This window comes from Carcharhinus amblyrhynchos, chromosome 5 (genome assembly GCF_965287045.1).
Source record: "Carcharhinus amblyrhynchos chromosome 5, sCarAmb.v2.hapA, whole genome shotgun sequence".
In the NCBI taxonomy this organism is placed as follows: Eukaryota; Metazoa; Chordata; class Chondrichthyes; order Carcharhiniformes; family Carcharhinidae; genus Carcharhinus; species Carcharhinus amblyrhynchos.
Window position 1 is genome coordinate 31,973,847 of NC_137328.1, and position 25,053 is coordinate 31,998,899.

At 41.8% G+C, this 25,053-nt stretch overlaps 1 protein-coding gene across 7 annotated transcripts in view; it reads right to left on the reverse strand.

Annotated features, from left to right (window-relative positions):
* The window catches only part of LOC145342941 (methylcytosine dioxygenase TET2-like), a 159,334-nt gene that overhangs the window by 12,126 nt on the left and 122,155 nt on the right, over positions 1–25,053 (reverse strand). For all 7 annotated transcript variants that reach the window (XM_080188581.1, XM_080188580.1, XM_080188583.1 and 4 more), the window contains 4 exons: positions 21,420–21,570; positions 17,334–17,423; positions 8,976–9,113; positions 1,753–2,134 (listed from right to left, as the gene is read on the reverse strand). In XM_080188581.1, coding sequence (XP_080044707.1) covers positions 1,753–2,134; positions 8,976–9,113; positions 17,334–17,423; positions 21,420–21,570 — 761 coding nt within the window. The remainder of the gene's footprint in view (positions 1–1,752; positions 2,135–8,975; positions 9,114–17,333; positions 17,424–21,419; positions 21,571–25,053) is intronic.

Sequence of the window (25,053 nt, forward strand, 5' to 3'; positions counted from 1 at the left end):
CCAAATGGCCTTTTTCTGCACTGTAACAATCCTGTGATTATAGTTCTACATCATTGCCTTTCAATATAGTCGCCCACTTCATTTTCCCAAATTCTGTTCTCTCCTTTAAATTCAGCTTTTCTCCAATCTATTAATTTTTTTCAACTAACTTATGCCCTTCTCTGTCATCAACTTAAAATGTATTACGTTATAGTCGCTATTGCCTCGATATTCCCTACTTTTACTTCTGTTATCTGCTCAGGATCATTCCCCACCACTAGATCCCTTGTTAGGCTTTTTATATATTGGATTAGAAAGGTGTCTTGTACATATCATAGAAACTCAATTCCCCTATCCTCTTTACCCACCCTCCACGATCATCCTCAAAATCAGTGGCTCTCAAGGCTGTGTCCTCAGCCCCTTACTATACTTATACACCTATGACTGTGTGGCCAAATTCTCCTCCAACTCGATTTTCAAGTTTGCTGATAACACCACTGTAGTGGGTCGGATCTCAAACAATGATGAGATGGTGTACAGGAAAGAGACAGAGAATCTGGTGAGCTGATGCGACAACAATAATCTCTCTCTCAATGTCAACAAAACGGAGGAGATAGCGATTTCAGGAAGCATACCGGAAGACGTGTCCCTGTCTACTTCTGTAGAGGATGAAGTAGAAATAGTCGGGAGCTTCAGATTTTTAATGTGTTCAGACTACCAACAATCTGTCCGAGTAACTTCATGCTGACAATATAGTTAAGAAAGCCCACCAGTGCCTCCACTGTTTCAGAAGACTAAGGAAATTTGGCATGTCAGCTATGACTCTCAACAACTTTTACAGATGTACCATAGAAAACATTCTTTCTGGCTGTATCACAGCTTGGTATGGCTCCTGCTCTGTCCAACACTGTAAGAAACTATAAAGGGTCATGAACAAAACCTAGTCCATCACGCAAACTAGCCTCCTAACCACTAACACTGTCTACACTTCCCAATACCTCGGAAAAACAACCAGCATTATTAGGGTCCCCACATGCACCCCGGACACATTCTCTTCCACCATCTTACGTCGGGAAAAAGATACAAAAGTTTGAGATCACATACCAACTGATTCAAGAACAACTTCTTCCCTGCTGCTGTCAGACTTTTCAATAGACCTACCTTGCATTAAGTTGATCTTCCTCTACACGTTAGCTATGACTGTAACACTATATTCTGCATCCTCTCCTTTCCTTCTCTATGTACTACACTTTGTCTGTATAGCACGCAAAAAACAATACTTTTCATTGTATACTAATACATGTGACAATAATAAATCAAATCAAAACCTCATTAATACTTGAGTAGTCACCTGATGTTGACAGATAAAATCATCCATGACTATTCTTCCATATTTTTTACTCAATCTCCTAATTTGTTTGCATCTTGCTTTTCTGATGTGGAGATGCCGGCGTTGGACTGGGGTAAGCACAGTAAGAAGTCTCAAAACACAAGTTAAAATCCAACAGGTTTATTTGGTTGCACAAGATTTTGGAGTATCGTTCCTTCTTCAGGTGAGTCACCTGAACTTTAACCTGGTGTTGTGAGATTCCTTACTGTCTTTCTTTTCTCACCTCCCTTTCACTATTATGTGGCCTGCAGGCTATTAGTGTAATAGATCCTTTATTACCTTTTATTAACTTTATCTCTATCCATTTGGATCCTGCTTTAGTATCATTGATGGCTGATCCATACACGCTAGACTTGTGGCTGAAAATTAGTAGTTGATTTTACCTAAATTACTTGGCATCGGCTGGTTGGCTGTTGCATTCTCCGTGCTGGCCTGATTTGATCGTGCTGCAGTTGAATGACCCTTTTCCACTTTTGTGGTGCTGTTCTCTTGATTCAAGAGCCTCTCTGCTGCTGCAGCTGCTGCAGCTGCCTTCTTGGCTTCTTTCTTCTGCCGCCCACTTTTCACAGGGTGGGCCAACATTCGCACCACACGGGGGAAGGAGCTTAGCACCTGGATAGCACCTTGCTTGATCTTTGCATCCTGAGCTTCTGCGTTTCCAAACTCATCAGTGGAAGAGATTTTGTACAAAGGCAGTACGTGGAGCTGTTCATCATCTGGTATTTGGCCAATAACCCGATTGTCCTCTTTGGTAAGTGTACAAACCTGCACAGATTGGCAGAAAAGAGCATTCATCAAATTGGTATTCAGTGATACATTTTGTTGTTGTACAACTTAAAGATGCAAAACTGCAATGCAAATTGAAATCTGTATGATAGATAGTGGGAAAAGTCCACCTTTGGACCAGCTAACATGTTCACGATTGAACCATAGAAACCTTTCAATGCAGAAGGAGGCAATTTGGCCCATCGATTGTGCATCAACCCTCCGAAAGAGCTCTCCACCTTGCCCCATCGCTGTAACAATGATCATGGCTAATTCGCCTAACCTGCACATCTTTGGACTGTGGAAGGAAACTGGAGAACTCAGAGGAAACCCATGTAGACATGGGGAGAATCATTTTATTAATCCTATCAAACAATTTCTGTTCACATTGTGAAATATACAATGGAGAAGTCATTGAACCAAGGACTGTACTGATTTTATGTTTTTTTGTAGCCCATCCCACAATGCAGCTATAACTTAGCTTATACAATATAACCAATGCAAATTCTGCCCCTTTTCTAAATTTCTTAAGCTTTTGGCACTGTGGACACAGATTCATAAGAACACAAGAAATAGGAGCAGGGGTAGGCCATCTAGCCCTTTGAGCCTGCCCTGCCATTCAACAAGTGGATCAGTTCCACTTTCCCGCTTTCTCCCCAATAACCCTTAATTCCCTTCTCTATCAGAAACCTATCTACCCGTGACTTAAATATATTCAGCGAGGTAGCCTCCACCACTTCAGTGGGCAGAGAATTCCAGAGGCTCACCACCCTTTGAGTGAAGAAGTTCCTCCTCAACTCCGATCTAAACTGCACCTTATCTTGAGGCTGTGCCCTCTAAGTTCTGCTATCCTTTCCAAGCAGGAAGAATCTCTCTGCCTCTACCCTATCTAGCCCCTTCATTATCTTATATGTCTCAATAAGATCCCCCCTCATCCTTCTAAACTCTAATGAGTACAGACCCAGTCTATTCAATCTCTCTTCATAGGCTAACCCTGTCATCTCCGGCATCAGCCTAGTGAACCTTCTCTGCACTCCCTCCAAGGCCAATATATCCTTTCGCAAATGCAGTAACCAAAACCGCACACAGTACTCCAGTTGCGGCCTCACCTGTGCCCTGTACAGTTGCAGCAAGACCTCCCTGCTTTTATATTCTATCCCCCGTCGCTATAAAGGCCAACGTTCCATTTGCCTTCTTGATCACCTGCTGCACCTGCAGACTGGGTTTTTGCGATTCGTGCACAAGGACCCCCAGGTCCCTCTGCACCGTAGCATGCTGCAGCTTTTTGCCCTTTAAATAATAATCCCTCCTACTATTATTTCTGCCAAAGTGGATAACCTCACATTTGCTAACATTATACTCCATCTGCCAGGTCCTCGCCCACTCGCTCAGCCTATCCAGATCTCTCTGCAGACTCTCCGTGCCTTCCACGCAATTTGCTTTTCCACTCATCTTCGTGTCATCAGCAAATTTCATTACCCATACACCATACACTTTTCATTACACTTTTCATTACACTACACCATACACCCCCTCCTCCATATCATCTATGTAAATGGTAAATAGTTGAGGCCCCAGCACCAATCCCTGCGGCACTCCACTAGTCACCAACTGCTAACCACAATAGTACCCATTGATTCCAACTCTCTGCTTCCTATTAGACAACCAATCCTCTATCCATGCTAACACCTTACCCCCAAATCCATGCTCCCTAACCTTTTGCAGCAACCTTTTGTGAGGCACCTTATCAAACGCCTTCTAGAAATCTAAAAACACCACATCCACCGGTTCCCCCCTGTCTACTGCACTAGTCACATCCTCATAGAAATCCAACAAATTTGTTAAACACGATTTCCCCTTCACGAATCCGTGCTGCGTCTGCTCGATCAAACCATTCTTTTCTAGGTGTCTCGCTATTTCTTCTTTGATGATGGATTCTAGCATTTTTCCAACTACGGACGTTAAACTAACCGGCCTATAATTCCCTGCCTTTCGTCTGCTACCTTTTTTAAACAGCAGCGTAACATTAGATTCAAAGCAGCGGGAAAACTCTGACCAATGATATCAGCGCAGTAAGAAGCAGGAGCCAGCACACTGAATGAAGGAGAGCACAGCATTTAATACCATTGCTTGGCAATAAAAATCTTCCTTGGAACAACAACTATAATTGACACCCGGAAATTATTTACATAATTTGTCCCTCCAAAGGTGGTTCTGTGATATGAATACAGCATTTAAACCTTGCCAACTAGCCATAAATTTCTGTGATGTATGAACAGCCTTGCAAGCAGTGATACTCCAGATTCCCAATATGCCATTCTGTTAAGCAAATTGTAAAGTTTACCCCACATCCTTTTGCTTACTTTTGTTATCTAACTTGTTTGTTTTACTTTAAGTCAAACATTTTACATCTCTTTGTGTACCAGTGCCACTCTTTTAAGTAATGTCTTCATGAAGAGTTTGGAAGTACACACCATTTCTTTCATGAATATCATGAGATACACAATGATGAAAAAGGGTAAAAATATTAAATGTTCATCTCTTCCGTTATGAGTGGAATCTAAGTCCTCATTGTGGCGTAAAATGCGGTGAGTCTTTTAAAATTCTATTTACTTCGGCGACACTGTAAAATCTCGCTGGTGTAAAACTCCATCCCAAGAGTGGCACGGTGGCACAGTGGTCAGCACTGCTGTCTCTCAGTGCCAGAGACCCGGGTTCATTTCCAGCCTCGTATAACTGTCTGTTTGGAGTTCGCGCATTCTCCCCATGTCTGCATGGGTTTCTTCTGGCTGCTCCAGTTTCCTTCCACAATCCAAAGATGTGTGGATTCTGTTGATTGGTCATGCTAAATTGCCCCTTGAATCCATTGGTTGTGGAATCACTTAGCTCCATTATTGCCTGTAGATTATTGCCTGTAGATTATGTTGTTTGGCATGCAAGTGGTCACATGTTGTATCTTCACCAGGATGACACCTCATTTTTAGGTATGCTTGTTGCTGCTCCTGTCATGTTCTCCTGCACCCTCCATTAAACTAGAGTTGATCCTCTGATTTGGTGATAATCTTAGAGTTGGAATATGCCAGGCCATGAGGTTATAGATTGTGGTTGAGTATAATTCTGCTCCTGTTGATAGCCTTCTTGTGGCTTGATGTATTTGAGAGGGTAATTAAAAGTCAACCACATGTGGATTTGGAATCACATGTCAGCCAGATCAGGTAAGGATGGCAGATTTAATTCCTTAAAGGACATTAGTGATTTCCCCTGGCAATCATTAGAATTTTAATTCCAGATTTTTATTGAATTCATTTCAAACCCAGGTCCCCAGAGCTTTACCCGAGGTCTGAGATTATTAGTCCAGTGACAATACCACTACACCACTGCTTCCCTCCACAGACTGATGCTTATGATAGTTGAAGTGCTGGTAATTAAGTGGTGATTGAATCATATGTAATTTTTGAGTTAAATATGAGTGATTATGGCATTGTGTTTCACATGCAGACAAATGAGTTACTGTGATTATTGTGTTAATATAGGTGATTGGGTTAAATATAAATGATTGGGTTGATTGTTAGGTCCCAGTAAATTAGAAATTTTTAGTCAATAATTTTAAAAATTGGACAGACACTGACTATTAAAATGGCCAATGCAAATCATGTAGCCTTTAGCATTTTGAGTTTCAGATGGTCCTAAGTCTCAAGCAAATACTTAATTAAATATGGACATTTATAGTCATCCTGACAATACCTTTAAAGTGGGAGATTATGTCAGAATGAAGGATTCACACCTATTATAACCTTGTGTTCATTCAAAACTCCTGGAAATTCAACTACAAGAAACCTCACAGCTTACTGAGACCTTCACTTCAACATTAAAACATGAAATTTATCTAAGAAACTACAGATTTGCCATTAAAGAGACTGATGCAATTATAAGCCGTAACAGTATTTTGCCTTTATCTAGATCTAACCTTTACACATGAGTTTGTGTGAGACAAATGAGTGAAACATTGCATTATCACTGGGATAAGCAGGTGAGAATAAGTAACTGTTACTTTAAAGTACAAAAAATTGCTGCTTGAATTATCTAACTGGGACATTGACCCTGGAGGTGAGAGAACACCCACCTTTTGCATACATACATACTGGTCATGGGCAGTAAAATAGAAACATGATAGCTTTCAAAATTCAGTTTGGGGGTGAGAAAGTGGAGTCCCACTAGTGTTCTTGGATTAAAGCAAATTACATAGGCATGTGGACCAATTTGGCCTGAGTAGAGTGCGCAGGAAGGCTAAAAGACAGGACATCAGATAAGAAGGGGCAGTCATTTAAAGAGATACTCAATTCCTCACAACTAAAATATATCCCAGCGAGGAAGAAAAATGGTAAGGGGGGTAAAAAACATCCACGGCTCAAAAAGGAAGTCAAGGACAATATAAAGACAAAAACTAAGATATATCATGGGAATATATGGAGCCACACGGTAGCACAGTGGTTGGCACTGCTGCTTCACAGCGCCAGTGACCTGGGTTTGATTCCCGGCTTGGGTCATTGTCTGTGGAGTTTGCACATTCTCCTTGTGTCTGCATGGGTTTCCTCCGGGTGCTCCGGTTTCCTCCCACAGTCGAAAGATGTGCGGGTTAGGTTGATTGGCCATGCTAAAATTGCCCCTTAGTATCCTGAGATGCATAGACTAGAGGGATTATTAGGTAAAGTATGTAGGGATATGGGGGTACGGCATGGGTGGGATGGTGGTCGGTGCAGACTCGATGGGCCGAATGGCCTTCTTCTGTACTGTAGGGATTCTATGATTTCCATGGTCATATTGCAAAAGGCCAGTGGCAGACTGGAAGACTGGGAAACTTTCAAACATAAACAAAGAGACACTAAAAAAAAGAGCAAAGGTAAATTGCAAAAGAAAACTAGTGCAAAATGTCAAGGAGGATAGCAAGTATATAAAAGGAAAGAAAATTGCTAAGGTGAATGTTGGTCCCTTGGAAGATGAAATTGGAGAGCTAATAGTGGAAAACACTGAAATGGCAGAGATGCTAAATCAATACTTTGCCTCAGTTTTCATGGTGGAGGACACTAGTATCATTCCTATAGGACCCGGCAAATCAGAGGGAATAGAAAGGGTCAAATTTAGAGCAATCAACATCGATTGGGATTGAGGGCAGACAAATCCTCTGACTCTGATGGCCTACATCCTAAGGTATTAAAGGAAGTGGTGGCAGAGATAGTGAATCCATTGGTTATAATATTCCAATTATAACCATATAATATTCCAATTATAACAGAGCAGTTAGTTTAACATCTGTTGTTGGGAAAGTGTGAGAATCAATTATCAAGGAAGTAATATCAGGACATTTGGAAAGCCAAAACACTATCCATCAGAGTCAGCATTGTTATATGAAGGGCAAATCATATTTGACTAATTTGCTAGAGTTCTTCAAAGTTGTAACAAGCAAAGTGGATAATGGGGATCCTGTAGATGTAGTATATCCAGACTTCCAAAAGGCATTTGATCAGGTGCCTTACAAAAGGTTAATTCACAAAGTTAGACCATATGGGATTAGGGGCAATTTATTCACTTGGATAGGTGACAGGCTGATGGACAGAAGACAGAGTCGGGATAAATCGTTTCTTTCTGGATGCCAAAAAGTAACTAGTAGGGTGGCACAGGGTTCCGTCGTTGGGCCCCAACTACTTAAATTTTCTATTAACGACTTGGATACAGGGATAGAAGGATCTATAGCCAAATTTGCAGATAACACAAAAATAGATGAGACAGTAAAGTGCAACGATGAAATAAGAACCTTATAAATGGATATAGATTAGGAGAGTGGGCCAAAAAGTGGCAGATGGAGTTTAATGTGGATAAGTGAGGTCATGCATTTTGGTTGGAAAAATGTGAAGGCAACTTATTATCTAAATGGGAAGAGACATCAGGGTGCTCCCGTGCAAGGGGATCTGGGTATATTCGTTCATGAGCCACAGAAAACTAGCATGCAGGTACAGCAGATAATAAAGGAAACAAATGAAATGTTGGCATTTATAACTAAAGGAATAGAATATAAAAGTAATAAAGTACTGTTGCAACTATACAAGGCATTGTTAAGACTGACTTGAAGTATTGTGCACAGTTTTGATCCCCATTATTTGAGGAAAGATATAGTGACATTGGAGGCAGCTCAGAAGAGGTTCACTAGATTGATTCCCAAAATGAGGGGTTTCTCATCTGAAGACAGATTGAATGGTTTAGGCCTATAATCTCTGGAATTTAGAAGAATGAAGGAAGATCGAATTGAGGTATATAAGATGATAAGATGTTTGGAGAAAGTAGACATGGAGCCCAGATGCTTCCTCTTGTGGGGCATTTTAGGACATGCAGTCATAGTCTTAGGACAAGAGACAGTAAATTTATAACAGAGTTGAGGAGAAACTAATTCCCCCAAAGGGTTGTGAATCTGTGGAATTCGCTACCCCAAAGTGCAGTGGATGCTGGGACAGTGAGTAAATTTAAGGAGAAGTTAGACAGATTTCAGATTTTTAATTGGTAATGGGTTGAAGGGTTATGGGAATGAGGAGCATACCAGCCATGATGGGCCGAATGGCATAATTCTGCTCCTTTATCTTATGAAGAAGAAATGCAGGCTGTGATACAACTTGATGTTACATGTGATATTGACTAAGTTACTATAGATAATTGTGTTAAAGTCAGGTTAAGTGCTGTTGACTGAGTTAAACATGGTTTTTGGATATAAATCCACATGATTTAAATGCAGATGTGTGTGTGGAAGGTCAGTGATTAGAATGAAATGATTAAGAAGAGAACTAGTACATACCACTGTGCTGCCATTCTGCATGTTGTGTAAATCCCTATGAGCATGAGCACAAAAATCTACACAAGCAGTCACCCCTGAGAATGGATGACCTTCCACCTGGCCAAGCCGACAGTCTATCGCCCTCTGCTCAAACTCAACCTGCAAAAAAAAGATAAAACTTTATTCATTTGCAATAAAACAACTTTCTTTCTGTCCAACTTCCCCACTGTAGTTCCCTTGTATTTAAATCTGTCAGTTTTCCTGTGTGTGCAATCATATATTGAGTTTCCTGCATCCAAGGTCCGCGATACACAAGACGATATTGAAAGGCAAGTTTAATTTCCCTCAAAGCAGGAATGAAACAGTTTTTTAAAATTATACAGTCAAGTTCTTTTCCGTTAAGCTGCTCACAGTTTTGCCGCAAAGCGTGAATAGTGAGCCAATCGGAACACGACTGTGATTATATTACAGTAAGTAGTCTCACAACACCAGGTTAAAGTCCAACAGGTTTATTTGGTAGCACAAGTTTTCAGAGCATTGTCCCTTCATCAGGTAGGTGAAGAGTTCAGTTCACAGACAGGACATTTATAGACACAAACTCAATTAAAAAATTGTGTCTATATATGCCCTGTTTGCGAACCAAACTCTTCACTCCCCTGATGAAAAGGCAATGCTCCGAAAGCTCGTGCTACCAAATAAACCTGTTGGACTTTAACCTGATGTTGTGAGACTACTTACTGTGCCTACCCCAGTCCAATGCAAGCAACTCCACATCGTGATTATATCGAGGAGCCATTTGTTAACAAATGAACAAGATGTTTAACATGCTAGAAGGAGACCCGATCCACAAAACAAGCCATAAATCCACAGTAATTAATCATTGTTGGGATTTTCCACTAATTACATTCACCAGTAGGTCTTTGAGAATGGTCCAAAAATGAATTGGAATTTTTGAGTGTGGAGATGCCAACTAGCATGTTTTGAAAGATTTGGAATTTAAAATTTAGTAAGAAACTCACTACTCTAACCCAATCTAACTAGAAATTAATTTATATGTTATTTAAAAATCATTTTCCTGAAATTACTCAGGTGTTAGATTGACACTGACTGAATGCTTCTGTTTCCTATTCTTGGCAGTATTAATGAAACTTTATCAAGTTATTATTCAAAAAAAAATCATGTGATATAGTTAAAAAGAAAACTTTGCCTGATTACACGGGCTCATGGCAGGTTTCACATTCAATGACGTGTAAAATGAGTTTGGGTAAAAACCCAAGGAAAGAAAAACATTTTTCAAACAGTCACAATTTTGGGCACAATATGCATTACAATCATCAATTACAGCCAAAGCAGCAACTACCCTGATGTATGGGTGTGCTTCTTGCTGGTCATTTGACAGGGATTATTGCCAGCTCCAAAAAATTGATCACCAACAGTAGATAAAATGTTTCTGTTAACTGTGAGATGGAAATCAAATCTTGAATGTCAACAACGGCAATAGGATGTGTTACACGTTTTACAAACAAAATTCAATTAAGCCATAGTTCTGAGATTGTGTAGACCTAATATGACTGATACTTTGATTGCTTGGGGTGGTTTGTCACATATGAGTGAGGAATGGGTCAGCACAGACATCCAGATCTCAGAAAACCTGTGCTTCCATCCTACAGACTAACTCATATCCGTGAAATTTTCATATTTTGTAGTGTAGTTAAATGATCAATCAGGTGAAAATGGTTCCTTATTTTAATGTTAGAATGTAGCAATAAACCAACCCTATAAAAGTAGGGAGGTCTTGCTGCAGCTGTATAGGGCATTGGTGAGGCCGCAGCTGGAGTACTGTGTGCAGTTTTGGTCGCCGCACTTACGCAAGGATATTTTGGCCTTGGAGGGAGTGCAGAGGAGGTTTACTAGGCTGATACCGGAGTTGAGGGGGTTGAGCTATGAGGAGAGGCTGAATAAACTAGGCTTGTACCTGTTAGAGTTTAGAAGAATGAGGGGAGATCTCATTGAGACATATAAGATGATGAATGGGATGGATAGGATAGAGGTGGAGAGACTCTTCCCGCTCAGAAAGGACAGTAGGACTAGGGGGCACAGCCTCAAGATAAAGGGGGGGAGCGGTTTAGAACGGAGTTGAGGAGGAACTTCTTCACTCAAAGGGTGGTGAACCTCTGGAATTCTCTGCCTGTTGAAGTGGTGGAGGCTGCCTCGCTAAATATATTTAAGATGCAGGTTGATGGGTTTTTGATAAGAGAGGGGATTAAGGGTTATGGGGAGAGGGCGGGAATGTGGAACTGAGCCACGACAGATCAGCCATGATCTTATTGAATGGCGGGGCAGGCTCGAAGGGCTAGATGGCCTACTCCTGCTCCTATTTCTTATGTTCTTATGTTCTTGTAGTTTTCCATTGTTTCATCCTCCTGTGGAATGTTCTAGATAAAATGCACTGAAGAACAAAATGTGTGTCTCAGGGTTAAATGAACATTTAAATTGCAGCTCATCACTCTGAATGATCACTCACTGTGCACAGATCTAGGGGATGGTGTGTGAAGATAGATCAATGATCCATGTGTGTATAGTGTAAATACATTCTTAGTAATGCAGGAGATGGAGTGTGGTATGCAATCACTGATTTGTGTGTGTTGTGACACCTCTTACTGTAGCAGGAGCTGTGGAAGACAGACTGGATTCTTCTCTGAACATTGCTCTGTAATATTCTGTAGGAACAGATGCTGGTTTAGGTACTGGAGAATAGATTAGTGAGTGTGAGCAGATCATTTATGATGGCAGTAGTAGCTCAGGCATCAGGTGTTCACCCTTTGTTATCCCTGAATTAAAATCCAGGAACTTCCTTTCTAATGGTACTGTGGGTGTACTTACTGTTCAATAAGACAATTCACTGGCACCTTCTTATGGGCAATCAGGGATGGGCAATAAAATGTTAACATAGCTAGCGATGCCCACATCATGTGGAAGACTTTTAAAAGAGACACCAAATGAGTTCACCAGGGTAGATAGGCAAAGAATATGGGGAAAAGTTAGAGAGGGAAAGGATGAGGCAAATGGACTGTAAAAGTAAAAGGCTGGGAATTACTGCAGGAAAACAAAGTTTCAAGCAGATTAATCAAAGGGAAAATATCAGATTGGTGTTTTTGTTTGAACAAGTGAGAGGTGATTTGCGGTACTTTGTCCTAACAATCAGTTTTGGGTCCATTAGTTTTTCTTTTCCATTGCTAAGCTAATTTTAGTACCAATCCATCACTTTCCCCTGAATTCCATGGTCTTCCATGGTCTGGAGTAATGCCTGTACGGCATTTTATTGAATGCCTTCTGAAAGTCCACATATATATGTTACAGTATGTTGTTAAACCCCCTTTTTTTTATCTCAGCAAATGATTCAATCAAGTTAGTCAGGCATGGTTGACCTTTAACAAATCAATACAGCCTCTCCTTGATTAACCCATACCTTTCCGAATGGAACTTTACTTTGCCTCTGATATTGGTTTTCAATAACTTCCCCACCACTGGTGTTTGACTGACCGTCCTGTAGTTTTCTTGTTTCTTTCACTTTCTTGAACAATTGTATAATCTTTCAGTCCTCTGGCAATGCTACTGGATCCAATGAGGATTGACAAATTGTGACCAATAACTCTGTCAATTTTAGCTTTTGCTTCTTTCAGCAACCATTCCATCTTGACCAGGTGACTTACCAACTTTTTTGTACCTCTTCTATTATTATCCTTTTCATAACTTCCCTTTCATATGTTAATGTAACCTTCACATCCATTTCCTTTGTAAAGACAAATGCAAAGTACTGATGGAATGTACTTGTCATGCCATCTTGTCTGTATGAAGGTTTTCCTTTGGCTCCTTAACATGCCCAGCCATTTCCTCAGCAAATCTCATATTTTCTACATTTGTGATCACTTTTCATCTCTCATATCAAAATTTTCAATTCCTGTTGTACAGAATTAATCTCAGTTCTGATAAAAGTTCATCAACCTGAAACATTAACTGTTTCCCCCTCCTCGATCCTGCATGACATGCTGAGTATTTTCAGCATTTTTCTGCTTTTATTCCGAATTTCCAGTATTTTGTTTGCAATGAGAGGAAATAGTTTAGGAGTACATCTGGCGAAGTCAAAATCTCAATCTTCACTTACGAAGTCTGGTATGTAATGTAGAAGTCAAGACACGTGCAGGATTTCTAATTAAAACATTAGGAGGGAAGAGGGTGTAAGAAAGGAGGTGAGAGAAATATTGTGCTTTAGTGATTACGTTTTGCTCAGAAAAAGATTGCTGTTAATAATCTGAAGAGTAAAAGGGTTTTTATTCCATTGCAACTGTTGCTTATGCTTATGGCTGAAATGGATATGAAGAAAGTATTGGAATGGTGGGTGAGGTTCACTGGTCTCCTCTCAGCATTTTTCTCAGTGGTGGGAGGCAGTCCCATTGGCAATAGGATCCTCTGGTCCGCCCCCCACCCCCCCACCGCCCCCTGCTGTCAATCAGAACTCCCATTGAAATCACTCCACACTGCTGGGAAATGCACAGCGTGGAGTATGCCACCAGTGGGACCAGAGAATTCCACTGGTGAATTCTGGCCAATATCTGCCTGCTAGGATTTTATTAAGGCCCTATACAGAGAACCTAATGTGTATTTGTCTGGAAAAAGAAGTGTTTGCATTTACATAGCACATTTCACAACCACAGTACATTCCCTTGTTAAATAATGCTTTGACAGCCACCTGAGAAGGCAGATAGGGTCTATATTTAATTTCTCAACTGCACCACCACTTAGGCAGCACTCTTTCAGTATTGGCCTGGAATGCATATGCAAGTTTTTGGAGCTTTTCATTGAGTGTCAACTTACCTTAACTGAGTGTGAAGTTGAGGACCACTATGGTAAGAAGCATAAGGCTATGTTTATTCCCTATGCCCACTTCCAAATCTAGAAATTTAGCAGCTAGCAGTCAATCATCTTACTTTTCCAATGAAGCAAATTCTCCTTCAGTGCTCTTGGCACAGACCAGGAAGGCATCCTGCAAAACTGTACAGGCAGAGTGGAATCACAAGTTCTTACAGTATGACCTGATCTACTGGGAGAACAAGAGGTAGCTGATACTATTGAAGATTGAAGTGGGAATGAAGTAGTGATTAAGAGGCAAAAAGACCAATGATAGAGGCCCAAATCTTCAACAGTCAAGAAAGTTGTCAAGGAGTTGCAAAGTGATTGGCCCTCGTATCTGGGCACTTCTGCTGGAGGTTGTTGTTGTATGTCTTCATCTTCTTCCTCTGTGTGTTGCTGCTGCTCCTCTCTAAAGCTAGGGGTACGCCTTTGTTGATTGTGAGGATGTGCAGTGCCCAGACTATAAATCAAAAGTACTGCTTCAAGACATTCAAATATTTCTTCTTAGCACCTGAGTGATTCATTATGATCGATTTTAACCCTATGGAAATCAGGCTGACTGTGTATGATTTCCCACATTCTCTACCCTGATTGTGCTGCCTTCCAGACCTGCTGTTTTGAGGTTTTGAGTGCGGCACTCAGCAGAACACAGAAGGGGCCTTTCTTCCAATTTGCAGAATGGATTTGGTTGTGGCTTTATGCCTAAATTCAATTTAACCTGAGGTCTACATGGGGGGAGCTATTGTAGCTTCCATGCCAGGTCAAATTAATGAAAAGTAGATCTCGAGCCAGAAGATGCTAGAAAAGGTTGAACTTTAATAATATTTTTCAAAGTGCTAATTTCAAAAATAAAAATGTAGACCAAGAGGAGCTAAAATTCTACTTTGGGTACCACAGGGAAAACTTTGGCCTCCTCTGCCAAAGGTTTCCTTTCGCCACCCCTGACTATGATACTCTTCGAATTTGCTATCCCCTAAACTCTCTACACCAATGTTCTTTTGGAGTTCCAGTGGTGACCTCCTGCTAATCAAAATGCCAATCTTCCTGGCATTATTCAAAGCTTCATGTCAAGTTTGGGCAGGAGAATGACTGGGCCAATGAGATGGGGCCTGGTTGTTAAAATGTTCCAAACCGTGCACTGTGTATGGCTGGTCAATTTTTTGCCTACCAAGGCTCCTGACTGTAGTACGTCTGCCATTGGTTAAATTTTGGCCTGTGGTAGCTGTTCTTATATGGTGTTTGAGGGCAATATACTGGTGTCAAGAACCAATTTTCCAACCTGGTTTCTGCTGGAAAGATGATGCCATTCTGGGTGTTAATTGAGGAAATTGCATCAAGTGTATGACTTTGAGATCGGTGAGTCAGACCACTTAGACATTCCTGGAACACAATATGGGTTATATCTCGGGCTGGTGCTTAAGTGGCCATGAGCACTCAATCTATTGCTCTTCAATTTCCAGAGAAGCCATAAAATTACTTTGTTCTCCGGTGATTAAAGTAATTTTCAGTAATACTGCCATGGTGTCAATGTTGGGTCTCTCAAATCCCCCTGTTTCTATGACTAACAGTGTCTTTACTCATACCACAGCCTTATTTTCAAGTGGCTGAATGGTGAAAAGTTCAATGTAAATGTCATTTTCACTGTCTTGGCCAAACCAGCCCTGCAGTTTGATCACAGCTCCAGTAAATTGCAATACGAAAAGGCCACGTTTAGTGATTACTGCTCTGTTGGAGCCTTCATCAGCATAATTTCTCCTCAGAGTCCCAGGTAGCGTAGGTTCCGTACTTTCTCCACGGATGTTTGCGTGAATCCCATGATGCTTGAACTTCCTCATCCAGCAACACCACCATATTGAGGGTTAAATCAGGAATAAATCTTGCACTGAAAATGCATCGCAGGCCTACTCAGCAGCTGCAAAGGCTTCCGTCCCTGCTCTGCAACCGTCTCATCAACATTCTTAACACGACTTTCAGGGGAAATATTTGTTCCCTTGCCACCCCTTCATTCGTGGTGAATGCAGAAACTACTCTTTCCCCTCCCCCCCCCACTGTCCCCTTCCCCCTCCCCTTTTCCACAGCAGTACTGCCAGGCTAATGCATTGAGTAACCCAAGTGTCACATGTAACTTGGGCCCAAAGGCTGGCTTCAGACTCAGGACAGCTTTTGAAGATATTCTTGGTTGATCTGGAATTCCAGTTGGATTTGTTAAAGAACATCCGACTTGGCAAAATCAGCATGCAATGCATGCAAGACTTACCTTTCCTAAGGCTAAGTTAATACATCTGTGATGTTCTGCAAGTTAAAGGCTTAGGATGTAGTAGGAAAATTTGTCTTCCCCTAGCTTCTCCAACTTGGATAGCAGGCCCATCGTGCAGATGAGTCACTAGAGATGGTCGAGTTGTATTACTCTTCACAATATAATCATCAGATAATTCTATGGTTGAGGCAAATGTACAATTTGCTGAAATTTCTCCTCAAAATATTCGCGTTCATCTGAATGCAAACCTTGCCTGCGAGCTGATGGAACTCTTTGTACTTACAGGAAGCATGCTGTGGAGTGCCAGCTTCCACCAGGGACCTCAGGCTGCACCCACTGAGATGTGAGACATGAAGCATGCAGCTTTCTCACAGGCTCTTCCACATTAATCCGGGCTAGCTGATTATAAGCAGTATAAAGTGATGCATCAAACAGTACTCACCTGGAACATGAAAACACAAAACAAAATATCCCATTCAGACTTATGGATCTTACAGTCTATAAGGAATTCTTTTTCAATTGCTGTAGTGAGTTTTTATAGGACCAGGAGCAGGCTATTCAGCCCCCCGAACCCATTCTGCCTCAGTTGGATCACCTATTGCAACTCCATGTACCCACTTTGGTTCCATGTCACTTAAGAGCCTTATGCAAACCAAATGTATTTATTGATCTCAGTCATGGAATTTCCTGGTGACTTCAACAGCTCAATGGGATAGAGGGTTAAGTTTTCCATTACAAGAAGTACTCGCTGATATCACCTTTGAATGGCCTGGCTTTTATTTTCAGGTTATGTCCCTTAACATTTTCTGCTCTTCACTTCTTCAACCTTGTCAAGTTTATCTGAGGAGTTGTAACTTTGAATGATGGTGCGAAAAGGACAATACTGACTCAGCCTGCTGTTATCCAGTGATTGTAACATCAGGAGAGAGTAGTTCAATTGTTATTGTTCACTTTAAACCATCATCCAAAGGCAAAATTAACCCACATTATGTCCTACTCCATCTGAAAATATTTTTTAGAATAGGCCTGACATTTCATAGTATTTGTCACTGTTTCCACCAGTCTTGAAACTGACAGTATTTTGGGGTAAATTTTGCAAGACTCTGCTTCCGCATCCTGCCATTGGCATTCCTGTCAATCGCACCTCAGATTGTTTACCTTATTTGTGTGGAAGAAACATGTACGTGAAATTAAACAAGGCAACCACTCACTTGGTTGTTGAAAGCTTCAGGGGCAAACCTCTTGTAAACAGGGGCCAGCAGGTTTGCCAGACCTTGCAGATTCGACTCTAGTTTTTCCTCCTGATTAGAAAGATATAAATTAATCGTCAGAAAAGGGAGTATTGAAAGATTAAAAAGCAGCATTTCAGGGAGATTTCACAATCCAGTACTTCCTACAGGGATTGGTACTCAGAGGGAGCATTTTGAGGGAAGTCACATGCAGCAGCCCATGATTTGGGTGGGAATATTATGGACTAGACACTTCTCATTAACCAATATGATCCTGAGGACAGTGCAACATTTGTAGAACGACCCCTTTAAATTCCTCTTTTTAGTTTGCAATGGATAAATACACAAGCTGACCTTCAATAGCTCTAACTATTTATGAAAAAAATGTCATTATTTTAGTATTTTGGGGATTTCTTATGTTATTCTGTGGAGCAGATTCATGGGGCTATATATGTGTGACTAATTCGATTAAACGGAAGACAGCTGGACTGCAATATTTTAGCATATCAAAAGATCTCGTTGTGAAAGGCAGGCATTTCAATTGAATAGGGCAGAGTTGGATGTCCTACAGACAAAGAAGACATGGGTGAAGATTTGCATTAGGAGGTAAAGAAGCCAAAAGTGAAAATACTGGAAAATCTCAGCAGATCTGGTAGCATCTGTAACGAGAGAAAAGAGCTGACGTTTTGAGTCCAGATGACCCTTTGTCAATGCCAGTGTTTAACCCACTGCCACTTTTCTTCCAGGACCATTGTTTAACTCACTGCCACTTCTCTTCCTAGAATTCCAGCATCCACAGTAATTTGATTTTATTAGGAAATAAAGAAGGTTTGTTATGTTCAGTTGTTAAATTTCATGGGGACTACAATACAGAAAAAGTTATAAATAAATAAGGCAAAGTTATTAAATTGAATTTTACCGGAATGTTTTGCCCAGACAGAGAACATGAAAGATATTTATATCCGGGGGGAGGTAAATTTCAAAGAAGGATAAGGACAATGAGAAAAAAGGAAAATGAAAACATATTTTAAACATATTTAAACATAAACATAGGGGAAATATGAAGCCATCAGGCAGGAAATTAGACAAGTAAATTGGAAGGAGGTATTCTCAGGGAAAAGTACCGAAGTAAAGTGGCAGATTTTCAAGGAATGTTTGTCTGGAGCTCTGCACGACAACATTCCGATGAGACAGGGAGGTTTTGGTAGGTTACAGGAACCGTGGTGCATTGGAAGTTGTAATGAACTTAGTCAAAAAGAAAAGGAAAATGTACAAAAGGTTCAGAGAGCTAGGCGATGTTAGGGATCTAGAGGGGTATACAGCTTGTAGGAAGGAACTTAAGAAGGAAATTAGGAGAGCCAGAAGGGGTCATGAGAAGGCCTTGGCAGGTAAGATTAAGGAGAACCCTTAAGACGTTCTACAAATATGTGAAGAGTAAAAAGATGAGATGTGAAGGAATAGGACCTACAAAATGCGAAGATGGGATAGTTTGTACAGAACCGGTAGAAATAGCAGAGGTGCTTAATGAATACCTTATCTTGGTATTCATGGTGGAAAAAGATCTGGGTGGTTGTACTGCCAGCCTGCAGCGGACTGAAAAGATTGAGTATGTGGACATTAAGAAAGAAGATGTGTTGGAAATTTTGAATAGCATCAAGATAGATAAGTCGCCAGGACCGGACAGGATGTACCCCAGGTTACTGTGGGAGGTGAGGGAAGAGATTGCAGAGTCTTTGGCGATGATCTTTGCGTCACCAATGGAGAAGGGAGAGGTTCCGGTGGATTGGAGGATTGCGGATCTGGTTCCTGTATTCAAGAAAGGGAATAGGGATAACCCAGGAAATTACCAACCGGTGAGTCTAACCTCAGTGGTTGGTAAGCTGATGGAGAAGACCCTGAGGGACAGGATTTATGAACATTTAAAGAAGTTTAATATGCTCAAAAGTAGTCAGCACGGCTTTGTCAAAGGCAGATCGTGCCTTACGAGCCTGGCTAAGTTCTTTGAAAATGTGACTAAACACATTGACGAAGGAAGAGCGGTAGATGTGGTTTATATGAACTTCAGCAAAGCGTTCGATAAGGTCCCCCATGCAAGACTTCTTGAGAAAGTGAGAGGGCATGGGATCCAAGGGGCTGTTGCCTTGTGGATTCAGAACTGGCTTGCCCGCAGAAGGCAGAGAGTTGTAGTAGATGTGTCTTTTTCTGCATGGAGATTGGTCACCAGTGGAGTTTCCCAGTGTTCTGGGACCCTTGCTGTTTGTAATTTTCATAAATGACCTGGATGAGAAAGTGGAGGGATGGGTTGGTAAGTTTCGATGACACGAAGGTTGGTGGTATTGTGGATACTTTGGAGGGATGTCAGAAGTTGCAGCGTGACATAGATAGGATGCAAGACTGGGCAGAGAAGTGGCAGATGGACTTCAACACAGATGAATGTGTAGTGGTACATTTTGGCAGGTCAAATAGGATGAAGGAGTATAATATCAAGGGTAAGACTCTTAGCAGTGTATAGGATCAGAAGGACTTTGGGGTCCGAGTCCATAGGACTCTTAAATCAGCCTCACAAGTAGAGGATGTGGCTAAGAAGGTGTATGGTGTACTGGCCTTCACCAATCCAGGGATTGAGTTTAGGAGTTGGGAGATAATGCTGCAGCTTTATAAGACTCTAGTCAGACCCCACTTGGAGTACTGTGGTCAGTTCTGGTTGCCTCATTACAGGAGGGATATCGAAGCTATTGAAAGGGTGCAGAGGAGATTTGCAAGGATGTTGCCTGGATTGGGTGGCATGCCTTATGAGGATAGGTTGAGGGAGCTCTGTCTTGTCTCCTTGGAGAGACGAACGATGAGAGGTGACCTGATAGAGGTGTATAAGATGTTGAGAGGTATAGATCGGGTGGATTCTCAGATTTTTTTTCCCAGGGCTGAAATAGTTGCTACGAGGGGACACAGATTTAAGGTGCTGGAGAGTAGGTACAGAGGAGATGTCAGGGGTAAGTTTTTCACTCAGATGATGGTGGGTGCGTGGAATTGGCTGCCATCGGTGGTGGTGGAGGCAAATTCGATAGGGTCTTTTAAGAGACGTCTGGATGAGTACATGGGATTTAATAGGATTGAGGGTTATAGATAAGCCTATTAGGTAAGGATATGATTGGTGCAACTTGTGGGCCGAAGGGCCTGTTTGTGCTATAATTTTTCTGTGTTCTATGTTCTACATTTAAAGAGAGGTTGGGAACTGTATCGGGGGTGGTATGTAAGATCTCCTGGGGTGTGCTTTGTGTTGGGGGAGAGCTCTGAAAAGAAGCAAAGTGAAGCAGTTTTCAGCTAATCCAGAAAAGTGTCTTTTTTTTCCAGAAAGCAGGGCTTTGTTTGAAGCTTTTAGAGCTTTCCACAGCAGTGGGAGTGAGAGAAAAGCCGTGGGACATCTCTTTCTGACAGCAACAGTGGGTGCCTTGTGGTAATATCACTGGATTTTTTTAATAGATTAAATAAATTTGGACTGTTGACTAAAGGGACATTTTTTGTGAGTATGTCTGTAAGACTAATTTTAGCTTTGTAAATGTAATTTTGTATGTTTAAGTTTTTAAATTTTCTTTTGTCAATAAATGTTTTAATTAAAATCTCGAGAACTGTTACTGGAATTTGTAGTTACTGACTTCAGCACACATATTTTCACAAGGTACTCATCCATTGGGAGAGTCTGGAGTGGGATTTAAACACTGCACCTTCTCAATAGTTTCGTAATGGGGCATTAAAGGCCAACCTTACTAGATATGAACCAGTTAGATTTGAATGTTACACCTCAGTACTTTAGTTGTGAGACTTTGTCCATGCAGGGTTGCTAGTCAAGAAATTGTGGGCCTTACATTTTAATCTATTAAATCTAATGGAAGGAAAATCAGGATTGCATGCATGCCACCTCCTAAAATGCATTTTTGGTGGGTGAGCCTTTGCATCGAGAACACCCAAATGGTGGAATGTTACCCAAAATTCTAACGTGTGTGTGCCATTGGCAGAAGTCTTACAAAATGACAACTAGTGGGTAGAGAGGCTTGATGAATTACCACTGACCTCTTTGGGATCATCCCCGAGTAGTCGGAATTTCCTGGGGGCTTTACTTCTTGCGAACTTACATCCATTATAGTACATACTCCAGGAACATCCAAAGGAAAATGAAGCTCCACATGTTTCTTGGTTCAGTCCTTGGCAAGCGCACGTTCGTCTGCAGGACAGAAATAAGATTTAAATTTAAGCTAAGATGCCATTTGACTTTGTATCTGACATTAGGATTTCAAATGGCTACACTTCATCCCAGTTTGGACTTATACCTCCAGCTTAACTACTGGGTCAAAAATCCTCAAACTTGCTACTTAACAGTGTCTAAGCACCTTCATCTTACTAACTGCAGCACTTCAACAGCAAGGCCTTCCACCCATCATCTTTTCAAGGCAGCTCAGGATAGGCAATGAGTGGCATCATGCCATCGATGCCCACATCCTAAACAAAAATAATGAATTCAATCACACCTTGCAAGTGTTTATATGTGACCATTGACTCTAAGTAGCAGAAGATAGAGCTTGATTGAGGATGTCAGGAAGCCAAATTCTATCAGATGATCATGTGTGTGTCTGCCATCATTTTCAGGCCTTAAGAGTTGAGAATATCCTGCAGGGTTTTGATAGATGCTCTATGGAACTGAGGCTCCCTGACAGCCATATTGCTTTAGATTCAATCTTGAGCCACAGAAGAAGGCTCTCCAAACATCACAGCACTCGTTAAAAGAGGTGCCCAAACCCTGGCCCAACACCTCCTGCATCGGTCAGGTTAGATTCCAAACAGTTTTGAGTTTGGAAAGTGGTGGCCGTTTGTCTCAGCTAGGTGACTCCTCACTGCTTGGGTGGAACTGATTTATTCACTTTTATGTTTGAGTGGAAGGATTGATAAACTTTGATAGCTAATTATTTTATTATCATTGCAGCATGAGAGGAATTTGAGAGGGGTGATTGGTGTGTGAGGGTTGGAGTTGGGGAGGGGAAGGTGTTGGTAGGGAAAGTGTTGGTGGGGGAAAGGGAAGATGTTGGTGGGGGGTGGGGAAACTGTTGGGGGAAGGTGCTGGCAGGGTAAGGGGAATGCATTGGAGGGGCTTAGGTGGGGGTGAGGGACAAGGGGATGGAGTGAGGGGGTGGGGTGAGAGGAGTGGGGCAAGGCAGATGGGGGAAGAATATATTATGTGTGAGTTGCCAGTATGCGGGGGTTTTTAAACACTGAGTGAAATGTTAAATATTTGATTGTGAAGGCTCGATGATGAATTTCTTCATTACATAGACACAGCAGGAGCTCCTGGGTCTGTAGTCCATTAAATCCAATCAATAACAAACAGCAAGGTGACTATTACTCTACTGATGTCTCTTAACAGTCAGTTTGGGGCAGGGAGGGGGTATTTCTAAGGCAGTACTGGATAATTTTAGCTGGCGGGCCCAGTCTTCTCAGAGCAGGCCTCAGGCCCTTACCTGTACCAAAAGCCCCAGGATAATGAAAGAATAAACAAATCGCAGCAAGCCGGTCACTTTCTAACTTTATACTGGCAGGAAAAGTTCATGCTTGCGGTGTTCACTCCTTCTGAAGAGTTTTTTCTGTCGCAGCTGTACAGGTGCATGCTTCCCAGCCCAATGCTTACAGTGACAACAGTGCTGGAATGTGCAGCTGGCAGACAGAGAGTCAATGTCCTGAGGTGCTGACAGCTGCAGCAGAGACCGTGCCAAGCCTCACTTCCTGAAGATTCTCACCGAGAAGTGTGTGGGTTGTTTATCTGTCAGCACCATCAGTGCAGAATCTTGACATGTATTTACAAGAAAAGGCTTTGTAGCTTGGATCGCCCAGCTATATTCTTCACACTTATATTCAGGATAGGAAATCTTCTGATGTGGTAACTGCCTCTAGCACTGAAGGATGGGTGGAAATGATGGGTTAATTAAGCTCAAAAAAGGCAGACACAACACTGTGCTTTTCAGGAGACTGCTGGGGAGTAACATGCAGGCCGATATTTTATAACGTGGCCCTGTTTGCAGAGTTTTGCACAATAGGAGGTCAAATTAGTAAATGGGGAATAAAGCTCAGTCTAAGATTCTTTAAAATTAATAATATCATGGTGTTGGCAGGTTAGACGTTGCTGAGTTCTCGGTATATAACCTTGTGGATCTCTGTTTCAATGCCACTAGGTCAGATCAGTTTCTCTCAGGGTACAAGGAAATGCAAGCATTAGGGGTTAGGGTTGGGTGTCACGGGCTGGAAACAGTAGTTGGATGCAATGCACAAATCCCAGCCCCTTTCTCTATCTCCTTGCCCCATCCTCTCATTTCCTTCCCTCCCCCTCCTTCCTCACAACCAATCTTCTCTTGCTCATTGTTCCTCAAGCATCCTTCACCTCCATGCCCTTAGTTCACAATTCTCTCCCACCCTTCCAACTCTCCCCATCTTAACTCCTGTCCTTTCCTATCTCTTTGCTCCTCCTTTCCATCTGGCCCATCCTTTCCTATCTTTTATCTTTTATTCATTCCTTCATCATACAGCACTTCTCCATTCCATGCCCCACTGATCCCTGCTGTCATCTTTCCCTTTCCCATTTTATTTCACATCCTCCTTGTCTTGAAAAATGTGCCAAGTGGGAAGCTGCATCTTCGGCCCATTAAAGCTATTGGGCTTGGAGGAACGGTACGCAAAGGCCACCAAACCCAATGTACTAATCAGGGAGCAGCATGGTTCCAGTTGTCAAGGCTGGTTTTCCCTGAGCAGGTGGTTCCCAAAGTCGACTATGGGCCATCAGTGTCCTCTAGGTCTGCAGACTGTTCCAAATTGCAAATTTGACGAGAAATGCAGTTCAAGTATCCTAGGAATCACCAACACGGCTCTGAAGCACATGCTGCCAGTCCCAACATCATATAACTGTGAGATCAGATTTTTAAGATTGTGGGGTTGATAACAAGGAAGAGGAACCCGCTTGACATAACTTCATTGGTGTCTTAACAAAGGCAGTGCCATTCTTCCCATGAATTCTGATGAGGATTTTTTAGCAGAGAAAATAGGTTGGGTGGGAATGCTATGTGGTTTGCAGGGCCTTTTCCTCAATCTTAGTGGTTTGTGGAAAAACAAGTTTTGAGAAATACTGCTTTAGAGGTCTGAGATTGAACTGGAGACAATCGGGGACCAATTTTGTGATTTTTCTGGTCTAAATGAAGGCGGGGGGCGGGGGGGGGGGGGGGGGGGGGGGTAGGGAGCGTGGTGGGTTTGGAGTTGGATTGGGTCCAGATATTGCTTTTTGAATTATCTTGCTACCCTGTAAATCATGCAAATAATAGGACAATGATCCAAAAAAAGTGTATTGGATGACAACACTGACTGCTGCAGTCATACTTTATGCCAAAGGTTTGGCAGTTATGGGGCCTGACAACTAGAAAGACTGTCAGTTTTAACTACATCATGAGAAAACAATGTAACATAATCCATTGAGTTTCCATATTGAATAGCAGTTTTATCTTGAAAGATTTACTGGTGTAGGATGTGAAGGGGCAATTGCTGACTGTGACTTACAGGAACTTCTGCAGTTGACCAGAAGAAAAAGGGGAGAAGGAAGGATTAATCTGCACAGCATGCATAACCAACTGCAATCCTAAAGATCGCATTTGCATGGGGGAGGGCAGTGGAATTT